This window comes from Ceratotherium simum, chromosome X (assembly GCF_057802395.1).
Source record: "Ceratotherium simum simum isolate JZ-2026a chromosome X, ASM5780239v1, whole genome shotgun sequence".
NCBI lineage: Eukaryota > Metazoa > Chordata > Mammalia > Perissodactyla > Rhinocerotidae > Ceratotherium > Ceratotherium simum.
This window is the reverse complement of record NC_141940.1, coordinates 39,992,854-40,015,220: the sequence shown is the minus strand read 5'-3', so window position 1 is coordinate 40,015,220 and position 22,367 is coordinate 39,992,854. Positions and strand designations below refer to the sequence as shown.

The 22,367-nt window shown below is 47.7% G+C and overlaps 1 protein-coding gene across 20 annotated transcripts in view; it reads left to right on the top strand.

Moving 5' to 3' along the window:
* The window catches only part of FRMPD3 (FERM and PDZ domain containing 3), a 128,181-nt gene that overhangs the window by 52,204 nt on the left and 53,610 nt on the right, over positions 1-22,367 (top strand). For 9 of the 20 annotated variants that reach the window (XM_087426983.1, XM_087426994.1, XM_087426982.1 and 6 more), the window contains 3 exons: positions 14,205-14,359; positions 17,360-17,462; positions 21,103-21,148. The exons of 3 other annotated variants lie outside the window; for them this stretch is intronic. In XM_087426983.1, the coding sequence (XP_087283109.1) occupies positions 14,205-14,359; positions 17,360-17,462; positions 21,103-21,148 (304 nt within the window). Of the gene's footprint in view, positions 1-14,204; positions 14,360-16,882; positions 16,932-17,359; positions 17,463-21,102; positions 21,149-22,367 lie in introns of those variants that run through there. 8 more of the 20 variants (XM_087426985.1, XM_087426996.1, XM_087426995.1 and 5 more) reach the window with 5 other exon arrangements.

Genomic DNA, 22,367 nt, shown 5'->3' with positions numbered 1-22,367 from the left:
TTCTCTCTGTGGCCTCTTCTGAACCACTGCATCGTCCCACAAGGCCACACAAAAGGGGCCAGTGGCTAACACAAGTCCTCTGCCCTCATTCCTGCAACGAGAAATGAAAGCTTCCCTTCAGTTTCACCTGAATTTGTTCTATGATTTCTGTTTTTAATTGAAGTGGCTTAAATACCTAGAGGTTTCCCTCTTTACTGAATCTTCCTTATTCGTTTGTGTCATGTTTGACATTCCTTTCCTGGAATGCCCTTCTCTGCCTTGTCCATCTGCTGGACTTTTATTCACCTTCACCACTCAGCTCGGGGGTCTGCTGGGAGTCATGGGAGGGTGGGAAACACGCCCTCCTCTGTGCTCCCATAGCATCTTTTGCTGCCCTCTATGGTACCAGGTGACACATGGTTTTATATCTGTTTACATACCTGCCCCCACCTCAGGCTGCAACCTCCCTGAAGGGAGAGACTGGGTCTATTTTACCTCTATGTCTCCAGTACCCTGCACCATGCCTGGCTCACAGGAGGTGCTCAGTAAATTTTTGTTGCATATATGAATGAATGCGTGAATGAATACTATCTAAATGCTGGTGGAGGGAGCCTATGACTCACAGCAAGGGACTCTGCTATTGTTCCCCTTACAAGAAAGGAGATGGGAATAGAGCTTGCATTATTCTGTAACAGAGGCTCAGCTCTGTGGATTTTAATCACTGAAAAATACAAATATACTGTAATGCCAAAACCTGACTGCTTGGGGAAGGGCTTTTCTACTTAATAGAATGTTCTGGGTAACTGAAGGTCAGGGGAAAAAAAATCATTTTTCCTCACCCATTTTGGTTCTTTCTAAAATTTCTGGGTCTGCTTTTCTACCTTAGTGAGTCAAGTCTGGGGTCCATCGTCAAATCTGTGTTGCTGAGTAGGGAGCTTGTGGGTTCTCAGGACCCCCTAGGATTCTGTCTCCCTTGAGCCTGGTTGCAGAGTAGGGTGCAATCTGTTTACCACCCCCACCCAAAGACAGGCCCACAGGCCCCTTTGAGGTTTGTAATTTTACTGCCACTCACCTGTAGGAAACAGACAGGGGGGTCCCAACCCACAACATGGGGGAGGTGCAGAGTGTTTTGGTGCTAACTCATGCCCTCTGAGGCAGTAGTTCAGTACTTGCTCTTGCCCTTGGCTTTTATTCTTAAGTGGAGGCTTCACCAACCTTATTCTCTCTTTTTGATCCCATTGGATCTTCACTTTTCTTTAGGAAAGACCTTGTATTCCTTCCTCTGTCTTAGCAGGAAGATGCAGTTAGGCAGAATGAAAGGTGTCTCATTGTCCTGAGGCTGTAGTTGGCATTTCTGGACACCTCCAGACAGTGACGTGAGTTTACTAGGCCTCTGCTCACATAGCCTCTTTTGTCAAGTTGCTTCTTGGCCTGATTTCTTCCCTGCCCCCACCCGGCACTCCTAGGTGGACAGCTTGGAGATGGTACACGGAAGGGAAGCTGGGGGTTGCTCCTGTTTGCTCCCTCACAGGAGGTCAGCCTGGTACCTGCTGGGCATGGTGCCTGGGCTTCAGATACTACCTGCATCATCTCAGTCAAGGAGGGGGCAGATGGGCAACTAGGTAAAGCAGCAGGATAGATATGCCTTTCTCTGTCCAGCTATGACTAGACTGGCTTGCCTGTCTCCTCGCAAGCTGCCCGAGGGGGCCCTGGGGAGAGGACCTTATACCCTAGCAGGGCCAGGCATGAGAAAGGGAGTGAGAAAAAGGTTTACTCACTGTCTCCCTGGGTGGGCTCGCTAGCTAACCTCTTCCCAGCACCCCCTTCCCACTCAGGCTGTCATCTTCATGCCTCCTGCCACAGACCCCCTGCTCCCTTCTGTCTCTGGGCCTGTTTTCAGTGTCCTCCCTCTCTACTTGCCCAGATATGGCCCCTCTTGTAGTACCCAGCTGCAGTCGTCCTCTAGAAAGCCTTTCCCTGCTGCTTCTGGAAATCATCAGAGGGTGGACAAGGGTGAAGTAAATAACTTCCAAGGTCCCTGCCAACTCTGAGATTCTCCGGCTGTTTGACCAGAGTCAGGGGTTGCGGGCATCCCAGGCTGGTGGCCCAGGCCATTGATGCCTGGCAGCCTCACAGAGAGGAGGGAAACGGCACAGTCATCCAGCTGAGTAGGACCTCATTTGGCTCCAGGAGGCTTTGCCCAGAGCCCTGTGTAGCAGGTGCCTGCCAAGCAGCCCCCAGAGGGGTGCTATTTGAGCCCTTGGTCTTTGGCTGTGGGAGGCAGCTACTGGTTGGGATGTTCCCAGCAGCTCCTGCCCACACCTGCTCCCCCTCTCCGGCCTCCAAGCCTTGTTTACAGTTCAGCCCTTGGCAGACTAGAGGCTAGGATCCAAGAGGAGAGAGAGATCTGGGTAGCCAAGGACCCTCTCCTGGCTTAGCACTCTGTGTCAGAGCTCTGCAGCCCAGCCTGGCCTTGGAGAGATGTGTTCACTGAGGGGAAGAATTCAAGCCTGCTGCTTCCTTCCCTGCCAACTCCACTTTTCCCATCATGACCATTCACTCTCACCTTCTGGAATTCTCTCCCCTTCCTATTTTCTCCTCTTGATCCCATTCTCTTTCATAAGAAAAATATAGCCTCTGGTGGCTGGGGAATTGGCCCAAGTTGGGATAGTGTCCTGGGTTTCTTCCTTGGGCTGTTTCAGATTTGCCGCTTGCTCACCACATCCCCATCTGTAAAATGGGGAAAATGCCCTCATGCTGTCATTATGGCATAATAGCAGTGGCCCTCCGTGAAGAGCTTGATCACTGGAAGTCCTATACCAGAAGGCTCTCATTACCATGTGGAGCCTGAGGGCAGAGCTGGGGGCAGCTCAAGGGCATTTAGAGAGCAGGCAAAGCACTGGAATGGGCCTCCAAAAAGCTAATGCAAACCAGAGTTGGCATGCACAGGTTCTCTGTAGGGTTTGTCTTCCCCAAGCTGTCCTTTCTCCTTCACTGTCTCTGAAGCCTGCCTCTTGTCTCATTTCTCCACTTCTGTCTGGTTTTCTCTGCGTCGCCTCGCCTCTCCTCTCCCTCCTGGCTCTGTCTGCCCCCCTTTCCTGCTCAGCTGTCTTCCCCTCCATTCCTCATCTCTCCCCCTCTGGCTCAGTCAATCTCTGTCTCTGCCTTCCTCAGAAATACTTGGTGTGGTACATGGACGGTGGGGGCTGGGGTGCCCAGGGCTCTTTGGAGTGACATGACATCACTTTTAAGCTCCTGTGAATATTTCATTGCTCTAGTTCCCCCTCTCTGCCTCTGCTAGTGACAGGTGAGTGGGGGCTAAAATGCAAGGATCTCCCCACAAAGTCCGCCACAGCTCAGTGGCAGCAGTTTCAGACCTTGTGACCCACGGTGCCATATGGCATCAGCCTCACATCTGGCACAGCCCTCACATCTGTCACCAGGCTGGCAGCCCCAGCAGGCAGGGTTTAGGAGCATGTCTGGACCTATTAGACAACATATCTGAGGCTATTGGATGGGTAGCCCCTGAGGGGAGAAGTAGGAGGGGAGGCGGTGGCTGCCAAGAGGGTCCTCTCAGGGAGTGCAAACTGGTGCAGCCACTATGGAAAACAGTATGGAGATTCCTCAAAAAATCAAGGATAGAACTACAATATGATCCAGCTATTCCACTGCTGGGTATTTATCCAAAGAACTTGAAAACACCAATGCGTAAAGATACATGCACCCCTGTGTTCATTGCAGCGTTATTCACAATAGCCAAGACTTGGAAGCAACCTAAGTGCCCATCAAGGGACGAATGGATAAAGAAGATGTGGTATATATACACAATGGAATACTACTCAGCCATAAGAAACGATGAAATCCAGCCATTTGTGACAACATGGATGGACATTGAGGGTATTATGCAAAGCGAAATAAGTCAGAGGGAGAAGGTCAAATACCGTATGATTTCCTTCGTTAAGTAGTAGACAATAACAACAATAAACAAACACATAGAGACAGAGATTGGATTGGTGGTTACCAGAGGGGGAGGGGGGAGGGCGAAAGGGATAATTCGGCACATGTGTGTGGTGATGGGTTGTAATTAGTATTTGGGTGGTGAACATGATGTAATCTATGCAGAAATAAAAGTATAATGACGTACACCTGAAATTTATACAATGTTATAAAGCAATGTTACTGCAATAAATAAAAAATTTAAAAAAAAGAAGTATCATAGGGTTGATCTTCTGTGAGGTGACTCCAGGTTCCCAGGTATTTGTAGAAGGACAAAAGGCTTTGGTCTCTCTACCCGCTCCCTCATGACCTGCTAGAACAGGTGATAGGTGTCTCCATTCCAGCCCACTGGGGAAAAGCAACTGTTTGGACAACCAGAAAATGAATCCAGACCCCAGCAGGTTTTCCAGAAGATGCCTCTCCAAGCTCAGCTGAGGAAGAAGTTGCGGAGCCATGAAGATCTGGAGGGAAAGAGGGAGGCAGCCCTCAGAAAGTAACCGGGTTGTCTTCTCAGGAGTGGGAAGGACTATCCAAAGTCATCCTGCCCACCCCCTGGGCCCTTGGCCATTCTGAAAGAAGAGTTGTTTGCCCTTTAAAGAAACATTGTTTTTCCCTGAGGGGGAATAGCTGTTAGATTGCCCACCCCCCATCCCTAAAAGGACTGGAGCCATTCCAGCTCCCATTTCTTCTTAGGTTGTAGCCCTCCTTGTACTCTTCCTTTCACTCCATTCTCTCCTTACCTTTGTCATTGGCCAGAGGTGTTGAGGGATTTTTCCCACGGACCAGACTCCCCATCCAGAAACCTGTCTTTTACAGGTGGAGACAGAGCTAGTAGGCATTTGATAATGAATAGCATGGAATGGCTAGAGGATTATAATCCGTGTGCCTCAAAATCACTCCTATCTGTGCTTCCACCGAGCCATTTAGAAAATATTTATTAAGCACCTACTATGTGCCAGGTGCCATACTAGGTGGTGGAGATACACTGTTGAACAAAAGAGACATAGTCAATACTCTTATGGGGTTTATAGCCGAATAATCACATAACTGAATATATAATTACAGATAGTGATGAGTCTCATGAAGGAAATGAACAGGTTGCAGTAATAGGGATAACCAGGGCAGAGTTCTCAGGGAAGACCTCTGTGAGGAGGTGATATTTAAGTGGAGACCTGAAGGATGAAAGATCAGCCATGTGAAGAACGGAGAAAGAGGTTTCCAGGAAAAAAGGAATCCCAAGTGGGAAGCCTTGAGGCGGCCAAGAACTTGATGTGTTCAGAAACTGAAAGAGGGCCAGTGGGGCCAGATTGTACTAGGCATAGTAAGAGTAGCATACGAGGGGTTTGGCAAGGAGGGCAGGAGGAGATCACCAGGGCCTCGCAGGCCGTGGAAAAGGAGTTTGGATGTTATTCACTTGCAGTGGGAAACGTCTGCAGTGTTTTAAGCAGGAGAGTGACAGGATCTGATTTGGGCTTTTGCGATGTCTGTAGAGACAAGATTTAGAAGGGGACAGCAGTGGCTACAAGGAGACCATAAAGGAGGCTGCTGCAGCAATCCAGAGGAAAGATGATGGTGGCTTGAACTGGGTGATGGCCATGGAGACGGAAAGTGTTGGTCAGATTCTGAAGGAACAGCTGTGAAGACTTACTGAGGGATTAAATGTGAGTGGTGAGGGAAAAGGAGGGACAGGACTCAAGAATGACTCTGAGGTTTCTGGCTTCACTCATCGAAGAGATGATGGTGCCATGTACTGAGATGAGGAAGGCTGAGGGAGACCTAGGCTTGAGAGGAAAAAAATCAAGAATTCAGTTTTGGACGCATTATGTTTGAGATTCCTGCAAGATATAAAAGCAGAGATGTCAGAGTAGATAGTTGGAATATAGGAGTTTGGGAGCTCACAGAAGAGGTGTGGGTAGAACGCAAATTTGGGAGTTGTCTGCATATAGACTGTATTTAAAGCCAGGGGTCTGATGCTATCACTTCAGGAAAGAGAGTAAAGAGAGAAGAGAAGGCCTGAAACTGAGTTGGGAAGAACTGCAGTATCTAGTGATTAAGCAGAGGAGGAGAAGCCCGCAAAGGAGACTAAAACAGAGTGGGCAGAGAGGTCGTTAGAGAGTCAGGAGATAGTCACAGAAGCTAAGAGAGGAGAGCCTTCCAAGAAGGAGGGAGTGATCAACTCTGTCCAAAGCCAGTGAGAGGTTGAGTAAGATGAGGACTGAGAGATGACCATGAAGGCCATCGGTGACCCTAACAAGAGCGAATCTGTGGAGTGATAGATGTGGAAGCCCAATTATAGTGGATTGAGGAGCAAGTAGGAGATGAAGAAGTGGAGACAATATGTGTGGAAAACTCTTGATGAGTTTTGCTGTGAAGTGGAGCAGGGATTGTGGAGTAGAGGGAGGTGGTTTATGTTTGTTTTCTTAAAGATAGATGATTTCCATCAGCGTGCTAGCACGATTCTGGAGAGCTGGAGAGATTGATGATTTAGGGAAGAGAATGAATGCCCAAAGGAGGCCAAAATCCTTGAGAAGATGAGAGGAGATGGTATCAGATCATAAATGAAGAGATCTGCCATTGATAGAAGAAAAGAAACATCCTCCATTTTAATAGAAGGGAAAAGGGAATCATGGGTACAGATGCAGGCAGGGTGGGTGTAGATTTGGTGGTGGTGGGATGATGGAGCTCTCGTTTGATGGGGCTTCTCTTTTCTCAATAACATACGGGATAAGATCATTAGCTGAGACTTGTTGGGACAAATGGAGAGGTGAGGAAGATTGAGGAGAGGGGAGGAGCTATGAAATAGTTATGTTAGAGAGTGAGAAAGTGGTGACCAGACAGTGTTGAGAGCCCATACGAGGTTTAAGACTGCAAATATAAAGTGAAAGCCATCTACCCAGTTATGTGGTTTTTCTGCAGCTGCCTTGAGCTACTTGGATGCAGGCATGGAGAATGCATATGGTTGAGTTCTTCATGGAGTGAGGTTTTGCAAGGCAGGTGTAGCAGAGGAAGAGGAATTAAGGGTGTTGAAGGTGTTTGCAAGAGAATGATCATAATGGTAGATCAGGAACTCTAATCTGGACATCAAGGGAAGTGAAGATAAGGAGGAGGTTGAAGGAGAGTAAGAAAGCAAATAATTAGTGGAAAGGCTTGGGGAAGGCCTCTCTGAGGAGGTGACATTTAAATTGAGACCTGAAGGATGAAGAGTTGGCTCTGCAAAGAGTGGAGGAAGAGATTTCCAATAAAAGAGAATACCAAGTGGGAAGTGAGTAGGTGATCATGATGCATTCTGATTATTCCTGCAGTGGGAATCCTTGTGAAGGTAAACTGGCAGCACAGATGGGGAAGTAAAGTGGGATGTTGGGAAGGGAGATTGGGAGATGGTGCAATATCTGATGACCACCAAAAGTCTAGGTGTGATAATGAAGTGACTGAGTGAAGTGAGGAAGCAGTTGTTGGAGGCCTCCTCCTCACAGTGTGGATATTGAATTCACCAATGATGATATCAAGGGTTGGAGAGAGCACACCCATTAGGATGACTATGATCAAAAAAAAAAAATAGAAAACACAACTGTTGGCAAGGATGTGGAGAAATCAGAACTCTTGTGCATTGCAGTGAAAAAATGTAAAATGGTACAGCCACTGTGGGAAATAGTATAGCAATTCCTCAAAAAATTAAACATAGAATTACCATATGATCCAGCAGTTGCACTTCTGGGTATATACCTGAAAGAAGTGAAAGCAGGGGCTCAAACAAATATTTGTACACCCATGTTCATAGCAGCACCAAAAGGTGGAAACAACCTAAGTGTCCATCGACAAATAAAATTTGGTACATATATACAATGGAATATTATTCAAACTTAAAAAGAAAGGGAATTCTGACACATGCTACAACATGGATGAAGCTTGATGACATTATGCTAAGTGAAATAAGCCAGTCAGAAACGGACAAATATTGTATGATTCCACTTATACACGGTTCCTAGAATAGTCAAATTCATGGAGACAAAAAGTAAAATGGTGGTTGCTAGGGACTAGGGGAGAGAGGAATGGAGAGTTAGTGTTTAATGGGTACAGAGTTTCAGTTTGGGATGATGAAAAAATTCTGGAGATGAATAGTGCTGATGGTTGCACAACAATGTGAATGTACTTAATGTCACTGAACTGTATACTTGAAAATGGTTAAAATGGTAAATTTTATGTTATGAATATTTTACCACAATAAAATAAAAAGAGTTGGTTGGGATAGAGGGGAAGGTCACATGTGACTAGGAACTAAAGTGAATGTGGGGACTACGCAGGAAGTCGTAGATAACAACGAGGAGAGAGAGAGTGATAGAAGTGGGTGGCAGGCATGTTCCTCAAAAGAGCAGGATTTTTGCAGAAAGAGTAATGGCCTGGAGGCAGCATTGGCAAGGAAGGAGGACACCTACCCTGCCTGCAGGTTCTTGAGAATTGAAAGGGGAAAAAAAAACCCAGCTTCCACAGGGCTGGTTAGCAAGTGATGTCCTCAAGGAATAAACCAGGCCTCCATTGGGAAAGAAGGTGAAGGGCACTTTCAGAGAATCAGTTAAGGATATAGGGGAGTTTGCTGTTGACAGGGTTCCAGAGGGAACAGTGGAAGGGTTTGAAGGGAAGAGAAGAGTGGCATTAGGGTATGAACAGACCACTGTGGGGATGAGAGTCTAGGCTCTGAAGGATGACCAGAGGCAAGTGGACTTCTTTCTGGTGGTGACTGAAGTTAAAAGGCATGTGAGGCCTTATGGGCTGAGTCTCCCATAGGGGAGGGTGGACTTGGAGGTGTGAGGGAAGTCAGTTCTGGGGCTGGGATCTCCAAAATGTGCCCTCTGGTATGGTGACTCCAGGGAGACTGCTCTGACAGACAGCACTGGGGCAGCCCTCAGTTTATTGTGAGGCAGCACTCTGCTGAATTCTCCAACTGGGTCTACTCAGAGCCTTCTGGGCAACTGCTTGGTCCACAAGTGCTTGGCAAAAATCGTGTAGGAAAGTTGGCTCTGGAGTCAGGCACACCTGGGTTAACATTGTGGTTCGACCACAGAGTATACAGGTGTGTGTCCTGGAACAAGTTACTTAATCTCTCTTCCCAAATTTCAGTTTTTTTATCTGTAAAATGGACATAATAATGCCTTCTCATGGAGGTGATATGAGGCTGGAGTGAGGTAATATGTCGATAGCGCCTGGCGCACAGTGAGTCCTCAATAAATGGCAGCTATTGCTTTCTGCATTGTTCTCTCTTTCATCATCTTCCTCGCCTTACTCCCAGATGTTGTGAGTCCTCAGACTGTCCTTTTGCTGACCAAACTCTTCAGTAGGACTAAGTCATGCCCAATCTATCCAGATCTTTCTCTCTTTTTCACTAATGCAGCCTTACCTGTCTTATTTCATATCTGTTTATAGCCCTCCTTGTTCTCTCCTGGGATAAATCTGATTCAGCCAGTGAGTCCTTTGTTTGCATGACTTTATGTGTCCTTTCTCCAAGAAAGCATTTGTGTTTTAACTGGGGCCTTCAATACCATAACCCGACGGAGTAAAAGCACCTCATTCCTCCCACCTGATTGTGGCCCTCCCGTTGTCTGAGAATAGTGTTCTTTTAGATCCTTGCTTCTCAAAGTGTGGTCTGTGGACCAGCAGCATGGGCACCATCCTGGAATTTGCTAGAATCTCAGACCTTACTCCAGACCTACTGCATCAGAATCATTCCAGCAATACCCCCAGGTGATTCGTGTGCACATTCAAGTTTGAGCAGCACTGCCAGAGTAAGGAGCAGCTAGCCGAAGTGAGGAAGATTTGTGTACAGGCTCCTTACAAGAGGGCACCCAGAGCAGCTACTTCAGAGCCTTGGGGATGGGGCTCCCATCCCTGCTACCAGGAGAAGATGGCGTCTCCTAGGGGCCCAGCTGCCATGCTGGATCTCTGGAGCTTCCAGGAGAGTCAGGCTCCTGTGATTGGAATCAGAAGGCTAATTGGCTCCACATGGCTCCAAATCCTACCAGTTGTGAGGGGTATGACAAGACTCTCCAAGGAGCCAACCAAGTGTAAAGAAAAAGCAGCCAAAGGCAAGGAGGGATAGAGCACTAAAAACTGATGCCTGGGAGTCTAGCTGTTATGTTTCTATCTTCCTGCCCAAAAGTGCAAGGGAGAGAGCATCAGCTCAGAGCCAATCCATATTCTTTTCAGTTCACTTGTCCTTTAGCCACGTCCTGCCTAGCAACAGCTGTCAGCATGAGCTCCAGCTACCAGTCCGTCTTTGGACAGCAAGGGGGGATCAGTTTAGCCCACAGAGGAACTGGGATCAGGGTGTCCACAGGGAGCCAGGTCATCTGATCATTGGGTCAGGGAAAGTGCTGCCTGGAAAAGGAGGGGACAGAGTGCCTTGTGGGGCTGCCTTTTAGAGGCAAGAAGTTGATGAGGGAAGGGCCTGGTTTGTGCGAAGCAGGTGAAGTTTATCTTCAGCTCCCGTTCTCTGCTCCTCCTGCCACCCGGTGAATAATGCTACCAGTAATATCGCCACCTCTACATCTTTGTGATAGATTTAACCTTCCAAAGTGCTTCTGTAGCCATGATCTCATTTCATTCTCCCAACAACGCTGAGTGAACGGGATCAGAGACAGGTTAATTAAGATGTGGGCCGGCCATCCAGACTCAGCCAGGACGTGGAGTGCTGCTGGCTGCAGGGTTGGGGCAGTCCTGCGATGAAGACTGAATAGCCAGAGGGTTCAGGATCCTGAGTGGGTGTAGGTGGGGGTGCTGGGATTGTGGGCCCTGTCCAAGAGATTTGGCTCCAGCTGGGCTGCTAATGTGCTTAGCGTCTATGGGTCACTTCTTCATTGCCCACCTTGGAGGCTGGAATGGAAGAGAAGGAGTCACCTAGCCTATTTGGCAGGACATTTAGAGACTATGAGAAGATAATGGATGTGAAAGCACCTTTTCTCAGATGAGGTAATGGGTGTAAAAATGAAAAGAACCACACGGCTTTAAAGTGTTGTTATCCTTAGACAGAAGAGAAAGGCTAGGCCTTTACCAGGGTCACTGATTAGTGACGGCAAGTCTGGCACAAGGTGAGGGGATACCTTTGGAGGCCTTGGGTAGGAAGGGGACAGAATTAAGGCATTGAGTGCTTTGGGGCAAACAACAGAAGAAAATAGCAGGTCCCAGAAACAAAGCTGGGTGTTGGGGGAAGACCATAAGCTTTGGCTGCTTCCCAATTTTGTTCAGGGTTGTCCTGTTTGAAGGGACCAGAAGCCAAACATCTTTCAAAGTCAAATTGCCTATTTCCCTCAGGAGGGCAGTCATGTGACCCATGGACAGCTGAGCTCCTGTCATCTGTCACTGCTTGCCTTCAGTGTCACTCTCAAGTCTCCAGGCACTTAGCGAATTTCAGAGGGACTGAGCTGCAGACACTGAAAGATGCAAACTCCAGGAGGGAAGGGACAACCTCCATTTGCATTGTAAAATGGCCTTCTGGCCTGTTAATGGAGGTGTTTCTTCCCTGACCACAGATACCTGGAAGGCCCAAGTAGTGTGAAGAAAGGGCTGCTTGCAGAATTGGGGGAGGGTCTAGTTAGGGACAGATAGTCCAACTCAGTTAGGGACAACTCAGGGACCAATGTGCTCCAGTCACACCTGGAGACATGCCTGTGACTGTGGGAGAAATAGCTGGGTCCCCTGTGAGAAGATGGGAGCCCCCATGGACAGAGCTTGGCTTCTTGTCTCTCTTCTCATCTCTGCCCTTTCCTGGCCATCCAGCACAGTTCCCACCTGCTCCACGGAGCCCTCTCCAGCTCCTCTACCCCCTTCTCTGAACACATAATTCGGACTTTAATTATGGACTTCATATGCTATTTTCAGTTACCACTCTAATTCTCTTGTTCAGTGTACACTTGTCTCTTCTCCCCTCCGCTAGACTGGAAGATCTTTGAGGACAGAGATCTGTAACTTCTCTCTTGTCCCAGGAAGCTGTGACTGTCTGAGTAGGCACTCGATAAATACTTGTTGATGGATTAGCATGGTCACAACGGTAAAGCAGAACACTTGTATCACAAAATGCTTTTAGCCCATTGATTCCTTAGGCACCAGGAGTGTCTATTTTCATCAGTATTGGTGGTGCCTCAAGGCCTAGTAGAGACTGAAGTGGCCCCAGCTGCTGAAAAAGAAAAAGGTGGCAAAACCGAGGCTGTAGTGGCCAAGGGTTCCTGAGTGCAGGACAACATACCGAGCACTTCCATGGATATCTGGATCTTCTTTGCCAGTATTCCTGCTTTGCATGCTACAGGCTGCAAGCCCAACAGGCTCTCATCTTCCAGCCTGCCATGGCTGGTGCCCATGTTGGAAATGAGCTGGTGTCATCCCAAGAAGAGGCCCTTTTAGCGCCCATGAGGTTGGATGACAGGAGGCAAAGGGCTCATTTCGGAAGTAGCCCCAGGGATGAGGCAAGACAGCAGCTGCAGGAAGATGTTCTCTGGGTCCCTTCAAGGCCAAGCTCCTGCCTGCCACCAGGAGCAGAAATGAGAGAGGTGCCAGCCTAAGGCCACCCTCACTGAGTGCCTGTCCTGGGAGGGTATCTATCCAGGACACCAGCCAGCCCTGTTCCAGCCTCCGAGTAACTTCCCATTGAAGAGCCACCATTTGTCTTACCAGTGTGGAAGGGAAGGAGCCAGTTTCTGAATTCATCTTCAGAAGGCTTTACCTCATCCTAGAAGCCCCTTCTGCCTCCCTAAGAGGTGACAGACCCCAAGCCAGCTTGAGTGCAGCCAGAGTTGATGTGGCTAGATTCGGATCAGCCATGGTCTATCTTCCTTCCCAAGTTCGTCTATGAGAGAGAGAAGACCAAGACTATGAATTTCCCTTTTATACAATTACTCTAAATCGTACCCCACCATAAATAGTCCTAAAGCTCCTCTCTAATTATGGAATTTGTGTCCTGATAAACAACCTAATTGGTTGAAACCATTTGCTATTGAGAAATTTGGTATTCTTAGCTAGTCAACAATAACTCTCAGAGTGTCAGAACCTCCCACTTCTTTTACAAACCTTATACTAGTTTGATTAATTAGCTCCTGGCCCTCTGGATCTTGTTCGGAAGGGCCCTGACTGGAACCTTAATTTTTGAGAATACACACACTGAGGCTAGGGAACTCAACCCCATTTATTAGGCCAGAAAGCCTGGGGGTAGAGTGGTGCCAAGTCAGGGAGCTAAGGCTCTAGTCCCCTCTCTTCCACCTCCACCTGCGCTGCCCTACTGGTTGGCTATTCATTCCCCTCTTTACCTCCTTCCTTGCCCTTGGCACCCAGGGACCTCAAAGCCCCAGGTTCCCCACGCCCTCACCCCTCAGGGCTCTTCATTTGAATACTGCGCTCAGACCCATCCTTGCTTGCAGTATGTGTCACCCTGGCCCTTGCTGTAGAACCTTTATCAAGTCCTTGTGTAATTCCTAAGCTTCAGTAACTTAAGTTGTGGGCATCAGGAGAGCCATCTGTAATCTCTCTCAGGTATTGGGGCAGCGATTTCTCTTCTCCAGTTCATCTGGGGTTCAAGGCTGCTGGCAGCCACAGGATACAGCTCCCCTTCTTGCCCATAGGAGCCATTTTCCAGTTGTCCCATTAACAGAAATAAATTGGCATTATGTACAATTGTGTAAGGTAATGGTCCTCAACATTAGCCCATTTGTTTATGTATGCCATCTAAATAGTTTATTTTTATATATAACCTAAGGGATGTTAAAATTGTAAATTGCACAAGGACTTCATGAAGGTGCTTGAAATTCTGAAACAATTTCATGTTTCTTCCCCACTTACTTGCCTGTTTTGTGATCCCTTCCCTCAAGGTTTTTGTTTCCCTTAGGGAGTTAATAGCCAATTCAATGAGTAATACCAATTAACCTTCAGATAAGCCTATATTTGCATTTAGGCTTCTTCTCAAGTCCCAGTATCTTAGACGAAAGGACTAACTCCAATGTCAGGCTCTGTGGCACCAATTTCCTCTCTTGGCTCTGGCCCTGTAGACAAGTGGCTTCTCCTTTCTAGATTCCTATTTCTCCAATCTAAGATATGAGGTGGTCATCGCCTCTTCTGGTTCCAGAAGATGTAGGAAGCTAAGCGTGTGAACTCCCCATTGCCATAGCCAGCATCTTAATCAGTGTCCCTCCAAGCTGCTTCTGAGGCTTAGTTGCCTTTGCATCTTGTTTTGCTCCCATCTCCCCCACCCCCAGTCATGTGATGCAGGAAGAGAGCGCAAATGATATGGAATGTGAGCAGCTGCCAACAGAGACGCTGCGACAAGTGACCATTCATCGGGACCCTATATATGGCTTTGGCTTCGTGGCTGGCAGTGAGAGGCCTGTGGTGGTGCGATCTGTGAGGCCAGGTAGGTGTCCCTCAGAGTGTACCCCTGGCTCTGGCTCCTATCCCCCAACACCCACACATCTTCCCAAAGAGCAGAGCTCCTGAGCACACTGTGTTGCCAAGGAATTCATGAAGAGTGGGTGAAGACTTGCCAGCCAATAACTATGTGAGGGAGCTGGTCTTTTAAGACTGATCGACATGAACCATTGAGGCTGCTTGGGGCCCTAGACTGAGGCTGCAGTTGATGGTTTAGTTGGATCTGGGTCTTAATACAGCTTCCCTTTGCATAGAACCTTCATAGAAGAGCCATACTGCCTTGGATGAGAAATACCTATTCAAATCAATTCAACAAGTATTTATAGATTGCCTACTCTAAGCCCAGCAAGGTTGTAGGAAAGTACAAGACACAGTTCCTGTCCCCAAGAATCTAACCATCAGGCTGTTGAGGCTGGTACACACTCATGAAATAGGTCATCCGTTGAAGACTGGAATCAGGATACAGACCATAGGTGGGAGAGGAAGGGAGAGGAGAATGAAATCTCTGAATGCCACCGTGGCAATAACAACAGCTGTTGTTGACTAAGCAGCATCAACTGTGTGCTTTACTTCATCTTGTTTAATCCTCACAGCCAAGCCTGCAAAGTAAATAATATCATTCCCATTTTACAAATGAGGAAACTGAGGCATGGAGGAAGAGAAATGACTTGTACAGGGTCACTCGGCTAGGAAGCAGCAGAGTCCAGGATTTGCATCTGGGCCTGTCTGATGTTATGCAGGGGAAGCAGGACTTGAATGGGACCATGTGGGATGGACCAAGCGAAAGCTCCACCTGAGCTGTGAAACCCTGCCATCAGGAATGAAATGAGAAAGGGCCTAAGCACTGTTTTGTTCCAAATCTGCTAGGCATTGACAGAAAAGACAGACGGAAAGGAGCTTTATTCCCGACTTACTGGGCCTGAGGCTTTAGATGTTTACAACAGTTTCTGGCTCAGTCAAGAGGAGCAGCCGGAGTACAAACTGGTCTAGCAGAAATTTGATGAATTTTGCAATCCTCAAAGGAAAAGAAAAAAGATTTTTGTAAGCTCTCTCTTCAACTACAGGGCATAGAGAAAAAAACAATTCAGTACAAGAGTCCGTGGCCGACCTAAGGCTCCCGAGTCAGTCATGCGGTTTGGCAAAAGGTTTTTGAGTCTCTGATCAGAAATCTAATTTGTCCTGGGAAATAAAGACCAGATAAAACTTAATAACAGACCACCAGGAGCCCCTGCCTTAACTTCAAAGTAGACAGAATTCACAGGGCCGCTACAAGTGGTATGAGAATGAAGAGGAAGGAGTTGGAGGAGTGAAGAGAAGGAAAGCCCCAGGCAAGAGCCACAGAATGCCAAGGGCCTGGCATAAGAAAAGACAAGAAGTATCCTATAGAGGAACAGTTATGGTTGAGCAAGCCAACAAGCCATTCCGTGAAAACAGTACTTGATTGATGTTTCCACCGCCATCAGGGAGCCAAGGCCCGTGAAGGAGGTTGAGTTCCATGAGGACCTCTTCCATTAAAAGGAAGGAAGGAAGAGAGAGAGAGAGGGAAGGAGTAGGTAGAGTGGCCTCCACCTAAAAAAATGGGCATTTTTGGCAGAAGTAGATAGAAGGAATGAAATGAGTTGAAGTAATTGTCCCTTGGAGGATATAATAGCTACCATTTATCGAATTCTTGCCAACATCAATCAACTCTTTTAAGGTCTGTACATTTATCATCTCTTTTATCCTCCCAACATTCTTATGATGTATAAGTACTGTTATTTTCCCATTTTACAGATGAGGAAAGAGAGACTCAGAGATTCGGTGTCTCATCCAAGGTCACACAACTAGTGAATTGTAGGTTTGGGATTAGAGTCCAGGTCTGGCTGGCTCCAAAGAATGGACTCTTCACCACCAGGCTCTCTGCTCCTGAAGTCACTGTGCTGTCGGGAGACTTGACTTGAGTGGGTTGAGGGCCTTTGCAGTTGGAGTGGTGAATCCTGCTGGCTGAGCCATCCTAGCCACCCTCAGCACACAGGCCCCACGCTCCAGAGTCATTGAGCTGTGCTCAAGTGATACAGTTGCTCTGTTTTTGTCCATGTTTTTGGAATTTGCGCAGCACACTTCTTTGTAGAGAGAGGGAGCAGTTGGGATCTGGCCCTTTAAAGTGGACACAAACAAGAGTCCATGCTGGTTTGAGAGGGGAACATGGCAGTAAACACTTTTTTCGGGTTTGAGTTAGGCTGGGTCTGACTTCGCATTCTCCCTGAGTCTCTGAAAAGCTTTTCTCCAACAAGTCTTTGCTAAACACTAGAGGCAACATAGGCTATGGCACCCCTCTACCGTACTCTTTACCTGAACCAAGCAGGTAAGGCCCTCAGAGAGATCTGCTTTCTTAACCTCAACAGTAGAGATAAGAAGGAGAGAACAAATTTCCGACTGCCCGTGATTTAGGCTCAGTCACTTGTTTCCCTCATTTATTGGAGAGTAGCATCTCGGAGTTAAAAGAAAATAAACCCTTTATGTCTTTTAGTCCATCCTCCTGTCTCCGGGCAAGTGAATGCCTAAATCATTCCAGACCAGTGAGTATGAATAATGTTCAAGTAAGAAGATTCCTCTCCCTCTTCCCATCACCTGTACCACCTCCAATAGTCTGGAAGTCATTCCTTGTGCCTAAGCAGATCCCTCTTGGTGAAATGGAAGTCCGTGTTCCTCTTTAGATCCAAGCCAGGAAAGCACTTGTTTGAGTGCCAGGCCTTTGCTATCACACCATTCCCAGCCAAAGGAAGTCCACTCCATTCTCTTTCTTCAGTCTTCTGCCCTCCATCTGCCATAGGCAGCAGCGGCACAGAGCTTGAAAAGCACCCCTACCATCGGCACCACTCAGCCCCCACCTCCTGCAGGCCTCAGCGCTCACTTCAGCTCCCTCAGGCACTGCTGAGTCCCACCCAGACCTGTGCTGTCCCAGCAGTGGCCCCAAGCCCTCATGCCTCTCTCCTCTCCTCTGCAGGAGGCCCCTCTGAGGACAAGCTCCTGGCTGGTGACCAGATTGTGGCTATTAATGAGGAGGACGTGAGTGAAGCCCCCAGGGAGAGGTTCATAGAACTCATCAGGTAACAGGGGCCTTTTGGGCCTTGGCAGGAGCTGAGCACTGCCCCCTCCCCTGTCCCACCAGTGGCATAGGGCTACCATGGTCCTTCTGGCCCCAAGAGAGGAGCCCTCTGAGGAAGAGCAGCCCTAGCCAGGGCTCCTGGCTACCCAGGACTTCCAGGGCCAGCCCTTCTGGGACCCCAGGGGCCCTCACACACTCTAGCTTAGCCTTTTCCAGTGATGTGAACAGACACAAGGGAGAGCCTCCTGCCAGAGCTCCCCTCATCTCCCTCCACCCAACTACTCCCCTCACCCAACCCCTTGGTTTCTGACTTACTGTGTGGTGGGACAGACCAAGTGACCAATGAGAACCAAGCGAGCCATTAAAAGAACACTCAGATAAGCATAATATGAGCAAGACGTTGTTTCCCACCTCCCTACCCCCCCAAAAAATCACAAGGAGGAGAAAATCCGAATCCCTGGCCAGTGGGTTTAGGATTGGAACCTGCCATTGTGGATTTTGCTCATGACGTCTGTGACCGTTTAGTGCCCTCCCCAGACTGGGGCAGATGAGAGAAAGGAGTGTCAGGGGGATCACCACCATCTGATGTGGGGGTAGTCACATTGACTTTTCCCCTCTCTTACCCCTACACCATGCACACTGCATGCCACACACCCTACACACACACCATGAACACCACATACCGCACACACACACCATGCCACCACATACCACACACACACACCATGAACACCACATACCACACACACACACCGTGCCACCACATACCACACACACACCATGCACACCACAGACCACTCACACATATATCATGCCACCGCATACCATACATAAACCATTCACACCACATGCCACACACCCTACACACACACCATGAACACCACACACACACACTGTGCCACCACATACCACACATACACACCATGAACACCACATACCACACACACACACCATGCACACCACATAACACACACATACCACATACACCATATACCATGCACATACACTATGCCGCCATACATACCACATGCTATGCACACCACATACCACATACTACACACACACACTATGCCACCATATACCACACACACACACACACACACCATGCCACCACATACCACACACACACTCTATGCCACCACATACCACACACAAACCATATACCCCACACACACACACACCAGGCCACCGCATACCACACATGCACACCATATACCACACACACATACCATACAACCCCACCCCGCACACACCATGCACACCACATGCCACACACACACCACACACTACATACATGCCTATACCCACACGTGACACGTGCTCACATACACATACATATACCATACACACTTCCCTACCCCACACTCCCACCACATGCACACACACACATACCACCTACATGCCTCCTTGCATAGACTTGATGATAAGGAATGAGAGGATAGAGGTGAAGGCTCTAAATTCCATGGGCTAACCTCAGTTTGGGGGACCTTGGCTATCTCCCCCCAGATGGAACTATGTGCTCTCTGTCTTGCTTGCTCTCTCTGTCTTGTATAGTCTGTTCCACTTCTGCCTCCATAATCTTCAACCTTTCTTGGTTTGGAGTGTTTTCATACCACTGGTCTTTCTTGTTCTCCCAAAGCCCACCTGCCCCTAGTGCCCCTCCCTCTCCTTCAAAGGCAGATTCAGTGCTCTGTGTAGATCAGCACCCTCTTGCTAGCTCTGGAGGGGTTTGGAATGCTCCCTCCTGAAGTCCAGAGCAGGTCTTCCTTGACATACTCTCCCTCCCACTCAATATCTTGGAATATGTCTGGTCCCTAATGACATTTAGTTTGTCTCCTTCATGGTCAGTTGTCCGTTGCATTCTCCACCCTTTACCCTTCACCCTCCACCCTTCACCCTCCACCACCACACTGATATGGGGTGAGTTCACTCAACCCCATCAGGGCCTATTGGGGTTTTTTCAGCTTGGCCCCTCAGAAGTCTTTGCTTTGCTTCTAGTGGATATCTTTGCACTCTAGAACAAGGTAGCACAATTTTGTGAGGGAGTCCAGAGCTCCTTCAACGTCAAGACAGAGCTCACTCATCTGATAACCTCAGGAGCTAGCATATTATTCATTCATACATTCATTCAATGAATATTTATTATCAAGTGTCTACTATGCACCAGGCACTGTTCTAGGCACTGAATATACAGCAGTGAATAAGACAGACAAAAATCCCTGCCCATTGGAGTTTTACATTCTAGTGAAAGGAGACACACCATAAGCAATGAACATGATAAATAAGTAATTGTACAGTATACTAGAAGTTGATGAATGTTATTGAAGAATAGAAAGTGAATCAGGGTAAAGAGGTTCGGGAGTGCTGGGCACAAAGTGCAGAGTACAACTTTAAACAGCATGGTCAGTGTTGGCCTCACTGAAAGGTGACATCTGAAGAAAGACTTGAACGAGGTGAGGGTATTGGAGAAAGAGAAGAGCCAGTGCAAAGGCCCTAAGGCAGGAGTGTGTCTGGCATGTTTGGGAAAAGAGGAGAAGTCAGTGTGTGGAGTGGGGTAAGGAAGGGGGAGAGTTGTAGCCACTGTAAGGACTTTGGCTTTGTTCTACATGAAATGGGAAGACGCGGGAGGGGCTGGAGCAGACAAGTCACGTAATCTGACTTACACGATGCCCCTGCCCTGTTCAAGAGAAGGAAAGAGTTGTATTCCAGGGAAAACACCATGGAAAAACCTGTCTTCCCAGACTCTGGAGCAGGTTCCTCCCTGGACTTCACCTCACCATATATAGGAAATGTTCCAAGTCCTTGAGCAAGGGACCTTGGCCTTTCTTGAATATGCAGAACCAAGGCCATCTTGACTCTGCTTTTTGAATACCTTTGTTCCCATAAACATTTGAAAAAAGCCAGCAAGGAGAGGGGAAGCTCCTTCAAGGCAAACTCTTTCCATTTCTTTTAGTTCTTTTAAAGAATAATGTATTCCTGGGAGAGAATTTTCATACCTCACAGCCTGTTTGATCATTGGCATAATTCTTGTCGGAAGAGTTTCAAATTCTTCATCCTTTTGAATATTTGCTATCTGGAGAGTCTTGGCTTCCATCTGTTGCTCCCTGGCTCTCATTTTTTTGGTCCTTCAATTAAAACAAATCTGCTCAGTATGAGTCATGATGACCAAATGACCTCCTTTGGGTTTTTCCTTTGAATTTCTCCTTTTGCTTAAATACCAAATTGCCAATAATCATGGTACGTGGTTCCCAGGACTCTGACTGTGTGCCCTTTGAGTTCCACAATTCAGGTCTTTAGTTTTCCTTGAGAATTTTCTAGTCTACAGATAAAATTGCTCCTAAGGTTTGGGGATTTTTATGGAGAGAATGTGAGAAGGAATATAAAAAGAAGACCTGAAAAATGACAAACTCAGAGATAATGGTAATACCATCTTCAGATGCCTGTGTGACCCTATGTGGATAGTTTATGGCAGCCGCCACAAATGATGGAAGGTGAGGCATCCATGCAGATATTCAGATTGCCCTCTGTCCCAATCCATATACCTGAATGCAGCACAGGGGAAAATTCTGGTGTTGCTTCTTGTGCTAGATGAATAACTAGTGCATGATACACTACTCTCCTGTTCCCTCTTCTCTCTGTAGGAGCGCTAAGGAATTCATCGTTCTTACAGTTCTGCACACTCATCAGGTGAGTGAGCCTCTTTGCCATCTGCCTGTCCTCCTGACTGAGATGAGAAGACCCCATATTGGAAAGCGACAGTGATAGGAGAGGGGGTGGGGGCAGAGACTAGGACCAACATGCCAACTAGCCAAGGATTCAGGAATGAACTTAAGGCGTACCTTCTGAATATCTTGTCTACTATCACGTCCAAAGCTTGAGAATTTTGAAGGGCTACACAGTTCTATGTTTTGCCCTGTGCCCTCTGCTTTACCACACTTAACCTGCTCACTGCCCCAGTTTCAGACATATTTTCCTCCTTTCTTTTGCTGTGCCCCATCAAAATTTACCTGTCCAGTGTCCAACACCCATAAAGTTCTTGCAGATGGTGGGTGCTAGTCCTGTTCATTCATTCATACAGGTATTTACTTAATGGCCTACAATGTATGAGACGCAGCATTGTATGTAAGGGATTTAATATAAAGTTGCTGGGGAGGTACAATTGGACAAACAGTTCATCTTTGTCCTGGTACAGTCACTAACTGGCTCTGTGACCTTGGGTGGGTCAGTTCCCTTTTCTGAACCAGTTTCCTTTCCTCATCTGTGAATTGATAGGTTTAGATTAGAACAGTGTTTCCCAAACTTAGCTGATCATAATAGTACCAGGACTGCTTATTAAAAGTGAAAATCCCCAGGCTCCTCTCCTCAAGAGTTGGGTTCAGAAGGCCCAGTGGCCATTACTAGGTTACATCCTTATAGTAATCTTAACTCAAATGCACAAACCCGGGTACAAAACTTCCATGTGCAAAACTCAGAGCCCTCTTTCCACCTCCAGCCTAGTTGTCCATTCCCAATGTCCCCAACACTGCCCTGCACCTCAGCACTGATGTCCCACCCCCATCCCATAGCCACAGGAGAGGTCACATCTGTTGGGGGTGGGAGACATGAAATCAAGGAAAGCTTCACAGAGGAGGCTGTACTTGAGCTGGACCTTGAGGGATTGGGTAGGATTTCCCAGGCAGAGATGGAGGGAAAGATTTTTCAAAGAGAGATGACATTTCTGTGCAAAGCCAGTGATGGTGCACAGGTGCGAGGCATGGGCTCACAAGTCAGGGGGACACGGTTCAAATCAAGCTCTGGCACTAGCTTCTCCCCAGGGCCCCCAGCCCTCTTTTCTGTCAGTGTGAACTTCACACACACTCACACATGCACACACACACAGACACACACAAGCACACACACTTGCACA